General features: G+C 48.5%; 1 protein-coding gene across 3 annotated transcripts in view; it reads right to left on the bottom strand.

Annotated features, from left to right (window-relative positions):
- LOC119009346 (caskin-2-like) overlaps nucleotides 1–5,792 on the bottom strand; it is a 54,789-nt gene that overhangs the window by 3,217 nt on the left and 45,780 nt on the right. For all 3 annotated transcript variants that reach the window (XM_037080491.1, XM_037080494.1, XM_037080492.1), the window contains exons 15-20: nucleotides 5,009–5,082; nucleotides 4,800–4,910; nucleotides 3,693–3,794; nucleotides 3,352–3,490; nucleotides 681–2,906; nucleotides 310–547 (exon numbers count right to left, since the gene is read on the bottom strand). In XM_037080491.1, coding sequence (XP_036936386.1) covers nucleotides 310–547; nucleotides 681–2,906; nucleotides 3,352–3,490; nucleotides 3,693–3,794; nucleotides 4,800–4,910; nucleotides 5,009–5,082 — 2,890 coding nt within the window. The remainder of the gene's footprint in view (nucleotides 1–309; nucleotides 548–680; nucleotides 2,907–3,351; nucleotides 3,491–3,692; nucleotides 3,795–4,799; nucleotides 4,911–5,008; nucleotides 5,083–5,792) is intronic.

Raw genomic sequence — 5,792 nt, 5'->3', positions numbered from 1 at the left:
CTGTGAAATAGACGGAACAATGTTACAAGCCTACTGATGAGAGTATATGGACTCAAGTTGTTCCGATGCTGCCTTCAAGTCAAAGATACAGGTTAGAATTTTCCAACTACAATGTGCTCCAAACGTAAAAACTGTCATTTCCATTTGTCATGCTAACAAACTCTTTATGCCGATAAATGACATAATTTACTTTCTCGAAGCCTACTTGCAATGTATTTGTTTATGCTGGTAATCAACATGAAGAGATGTCCAAGATTATCCAGCACACAACCAGCCTCCAACATGTGAGTGTGCATCAGAGGTCCTTACCCGTCCACAGCGCTGCCCTGTGCCAGTTTGTTCTCCACCACTTTGAGAGCGGCCTCCAGTGACGTGCTGGTTTGCTCCAGCCTCTTGTGAGCCAGCACCTCCAGCCCGGACACACCACCCAGGGGTGACCCTGCTTTCCCTGCCTGAGAGGGAGGTGCTGAAATGGAGTCTGAGGGGGATGGAGCTGCGGAGGACGGAGCAGGAAACGCAACGCTCTGGACGATGGTGAGGTTCGGTCCTGAGAGAAAAGAAGTGAGGGATTCATCTATCATCAAAAATAAATATACTGTGAAGCAACTTTGGGCAAAATAGTTTTCTTAGATGAGCAAAATATAGCACTAAATCGAATTTAGTTTTTCTGTCGGTGTTACCTGCAGAGGCCGCGCTGGGCTGAGGGAGTCTCGATACGGACACAGCGGCAGCTTTCTGTGGACTCTCCGGCATGGACGTCACTGTCTGAGGCTGTCTGACGGCTTTGGGACTAGGTATACGTGTCTGTGTGTGTCCGCTGCCACCCAGCTTTGGGGAGACGGTGTGAATCTGGACGCTGGTTAGTTTAGGAATGGCTGTTGGCGCAGCGGCTTGTCCTGAAGACAGTGCTTTCTGTGGGGTTGCTGCTCTGTTGTTTTGGGGTTGTTTAAGAGGACTGCAAGGTTTCGAGGACACTGGAGGCTTTGGGCCTTTTCCCATGGAGCCCACTCTGTGGAACACATTTCTCAGCTGCTGAGACTCATCGTCGCTCGGCCTGTTGACATGCGAGCTGCTGTCATCTACGTTGGGGGTGGTCGCCTCCTCGGGGGTCGACGAGTCTTTGGGTTTGTGTCGTCTCTTCACCGTGTCAGACTCCTTCAGATTGAACTCTGGGAGCTCCAGGGTGTTCGGGGGCTGGACTGGACCCTCTGGAGGAGTCTTGAGTTCAGCGTCAGCTGGGGTGACAACTGCCATCCTGGGCCGCTGTTTGATGGTGAGGTTGCCTTCTTCAGCAAAAGGGAGGTGCTCGCCGTGCTTCGGAGATGCAGAAGCGCTCTTTGATGCTCTCTCACTTTTCCTTGTTTTCTCCTCAAGTGTTCCTTCTGTACCTCCACCTCTTTGTTTGCCGGTCTCTACTTCTGTCCTCTCACTTGCTGTCCTCCTCAGGCCCCCCACACCTAGAGCAGGGACAGGTTTGGAGTGCTGCAGAATGATATGGGGACTCATTCCGCGTGAAATGGGCGAGGACACAGGGCTGTAAACAGGTGAGACTGGGATATGAGGTGGTGGTATATCTATCCTCCTGGTTGGACTGCTGCTGCTGCTGCTGCCCTCTAGCCTGGCTGCAATGCTCCTCACGCTGCCTGTGCTCTCCATCTCCACCCCTCCCTTCACCTCCGGCTCGCCCACTTTCCCGTTTCCCGGTTGACGTGTCGGGCTGCCACTGACTGAGCTCATCCTTTTTGGAGGTGCTGGGGGCGGGCCTTTACGTCGGGATCGCACGGCAAACGAGTGGCTGCGGTTGATGTGGCGTTGTGTCCCCGTGGCGCCTGTGTGCCCACGTCCTGGCCTGCGCGACAGCGTGGCGTAGGAAGGCATGGCTGCAGAGGAAGAGGAGGTGCAGGAGAGAGCGAGGTCGTCGTCTTCATCTGGTTCGCCGTCGGACAGAGCGTAGCGCGTCAGGCTTTGGGCGCGCTTCTTGTGCGGACCCCTCTGGACGCCGTTCGCTGGACTTTGTCCAGGTCGGGGTCCCAGCAGGGGGACAGCTCCAGGCAGGGGCTTGGAGAGCACCCATGGTGTCCCGTTGACGACTCCTGTCTGGGCGTGGAGGTAACTGAAGGCCTTCTGTGTGGGGGAAGGCTGTGAGGATGCAGAGGAAGGCGAGGAAGGCGGGTGCTGCTGAGGCTGATGGAGGCGGTTGGGGGAATGGAAGTGTTTGGCCTTGGGTGGGACAGCTGGGTAGGCAAAGCGAGGCATCTTACTGGGAGTTAGTGGGGGTGTAAGGGGGGAGAAGGGGAGTTTGTTGGGGGTAGCAGAGCGACTCTGCTGCTCCCACATCTCTGTGGGTGTCTGCCTACTCCTGCCTCTAGGACTGCTTCCTCCAGACTTGGCCTCCTCCCCAACACCACTCCCGAGAATCTCCTCGGAGCGGCTGGATGTCCTGGCAGAAGATTGGGCAGCTTGCTGATCTTGAGGATATCCTGAATTGGAATTTCCAGAATTCCCAGAATTCCCAGATCCCCGCGATCGCACGCTGATGCTCTCCTGACTGACTGACATGGCAGATACAGCCGCAGCAGAAGTCACGCCCCTGATGCTGAACGCCTCGGCTGCTCCTCCTCCCGCCCTGCCCATCATGGCACTCTGCAGCTCAGCACTCAACTCGCTGTCCTGGAAGGAGAGGAGGGCCCTGGGGGTGCGCGGGGAGGGGCAGCAGTCATCAGAGGAAGCGTCAGAGCGACTGTGAGAGTGCACGTTGCGCGTCGGTGTGTGCTCGATGGCCACCAGCTCCAGGGCAGCGGGGGGCTTCCGTCGGACGGTCCCGCCTCCAGCTCTGTCGCCGTGGTTACGAGAGCGCTGCAGGCTACAAAGTCTCTTCACTGCCAACATCAGCTTCTTCTGATGGCCTGAAACCAAGAGATTGAAATTCTTAAAGTATACACAATTGTCCAAAGCAATGTTAAGGAACTTTTGATGAATAGAGACCTCTGTGGAAATAACATGGTAACAGAGCATTGACTTTCTCTTCATGTCATAAGTCTGTTGCTTTATAGACAACACTGTTAAATGTGAACATCCTTCTTGTCCTCAAAAATGGAAAGAAAGAAAAAAATCTTCAGTCAAGGCCACACAAAATGTACTAGTCAAACAAAATTTGACACTAGTAGATGACACACAACACACACAAGCTTGTTCTCTATCTTGCCATCCAAAGCTACTAGTCATAAAAAGAGATTATAACCATGCAATTATAACAGGATGACTTATTTGCAAATATGAGGACATCTACAGAAATAGAATGGCTTCATCCTTTGGGGAGACCACCAGCATCCAGATCATCTAATTCCTCACCCAGTTTGGTGATGCCTATCTCCTGCAGGTCCTCCCAGGTGATGTCTTTGACAATAGTGATGGAGTCATAGCCATTGTCGCACAATCTCTTCTGGTACTGAGGCAGTCCAATCACACTTAACCACTCTCCCAGGTCCGCCTGAGCAGTAAAGAAAAGAAAGAAGTAAAGACAGAAGACAGGGCAATGAGACTAACTAATCACAGAAGTCATTATCAGCATAGATGTTGTGCTTTGCTGATTTTAAACACTAGTGGTTTAAATTATTACAAGAAATCTACAAGAAATAGCTTCATGATCATCACAGGGGGTGGGGTGGGGGGTGTTAGAGGTGTTTTCTCACAGGAATGTAATCAGGCAGCCACTCTGGGATGCTCAGCTTGCTGATTTCCATTGAAATCTTCTTCCTGTGGCCTGGTTTGGTCACTCCAATGGCTGTCAGGTCCTGCACAGCAACACACATGTAAGCAGACAGTGAATTAACAACCAACATAAACAAGATACACTTTTTGGAACGATCTTTCTGATCTGCTTTCAAAGCAAATAATATAAACACGAAAGCACAGCAGAGCTAAACGTGGCAAATAAATGAAACAAGCTAGAAGATAATCATTCTACAACAACAACATGTAAAGTTTAGATGAAGACTAGCAATGTGTAAAAGCTAAACGCACCTCTGTATGTGTGCATTGTCATCAGTATGTGCGTATTGTCATCAGTAGCCCTTTTCACACAGAGACACAGCTCCGGCGTAAAGACGCACCAGAGTGTGATTCACACAGAAAGCCGGCAGTGCAGATCCAAATAAGCGTGACATGATGATGATGATGATGATGATGTCTGTGCGTTTTGTTTCCCCTGGTGTCTACCTGTTGACTTAAACCAACCCACAGACTGTTTATAATCATATGTTTCTAAAAATAATAATGGATGCTGTTATAATGTTTTGTGATTGGGATCCTGACCCATCATGCATTTGGGACCCACTCAAATTTCCTTTGTTCTCTACAACCTGCAGCATCTCCTTCTCTGTGCTGCATGTGTGCTGACAAATGAGTATACGTGTATTTTAATGTGCTTATGTTTTATGTATTGGAAGCATTTTGATCTAAACTCAAGGTACTGAAAAGATGTCCTCTATTTACTTGCGTTCTGTCTGTTTGCTTAGGACACTCTGTGCCACCATGATGCTACCTGGAAATGCAATGTGGATCAGTTTCACATATTCATGTACAATCTCTTACTAAGCTCTCCCAACTATCTTGACTACATAAAATTAACAAAATGAAGAATAAGTGTGTTGTAATAGCCTGGTGAAATATTTCAAAACAGAAGCCAAACCATGATCAAGGCAATCAGTAGCCTTCATCTCACATGTCTTACATATACTATAAATATGTATTAATGGACATTCTAATTGTAACACACACACACAGATACACACACACACCTCAGGGGTCATCCTGCTGATGGTGGGTACATCGTATCCTGCTTTGATGAAGTTGGAGGTGTACTGCTCCAGCTGAAACTCACACAACCACTGGTAGATGGCCTCAGAGTCCTGACGACAGAAAGAGGGGAGATTTATGAGGCCTCGCTCACTACACACGCGCAGAAACGTTCACCTAGACACACACACATTCCTTGTACTCAGCTCACCTTGCCCTCCAGAAGCTGCTCTGGCCTTATGAAGCCTTTCTGAGGAGTGCCGTTGACCTGGCGGCGGGAACCACCTAGAAAACACACATAATCAATCGTAGAGGACGACATACTCCTCCTCACTTTATTGTGAGGGACTACAGGGTGAGCAAACCAAACCCACCAGGACATACACAGAACTAAGACACAGTGAGTTCAAGCTAAATGTAAGACAATGCTGAAAATAACACAAATGTGTTTAGGTACTGATATAATCTCATCCATGTCCCAGTAAGTCATGTTGAGTCAGTCTCCTCCATGCAGCTGTATGTGGAGGGGGGGGGTTGTTTTTGGGTCCCCTCAGGTGAGTAGGGTGTGTTATCTACCTGATCTGAAAACCCACTGAACACACTCAAGACTCATCTTTCTGTCAGTCATGACACATTACCACAGAACTCTGAAGAATGCACCTTTACTCCATTTTCTCCATCTTTACCCCAAGGCGAGTGTTTTGATCGCTCCCCCATTTTCTCTCTGTTCTTTCAGTCATCCTTCCTGACAGGATCCATCAAGATTTTAATCATCAGTCTACAATAACTTTTAACTGTAAACGCACCTTTATGGACACACAGACTTAACTTTACAAAGTAAGGAAAGAACAGATGATTTGCCTAGATAAACAAAGTTATTTAATCATATCTTTTTAGGGGTTAAAATTCATTCATTAAAATTATAATAAATCAAAATGTTCACACTTTGTTTAGTTTCATGAACAACCAACGATTCATTTTTAAACCAGAAAAAA

Source organism: Acanthopagrus latus, chromosome 20 (assembly GCF_904848185.1).
Source record: "Acanthopagrus latus isolate v.2019 chromosome 20, fAcaLat1.1, whole genome shotgun sequence".
Classification (NCBI taxonomy): Eukaryota; Metazoa; Chordata; class Actinopteri; order Spariformes; family Sparidae; genus Acanthopagrus; species Acanthopagrus latus.
Note: the sequence above shows the minus strand (reverse complement) of the source record. Positions and strands in the feature narration are given on the sequence as shown.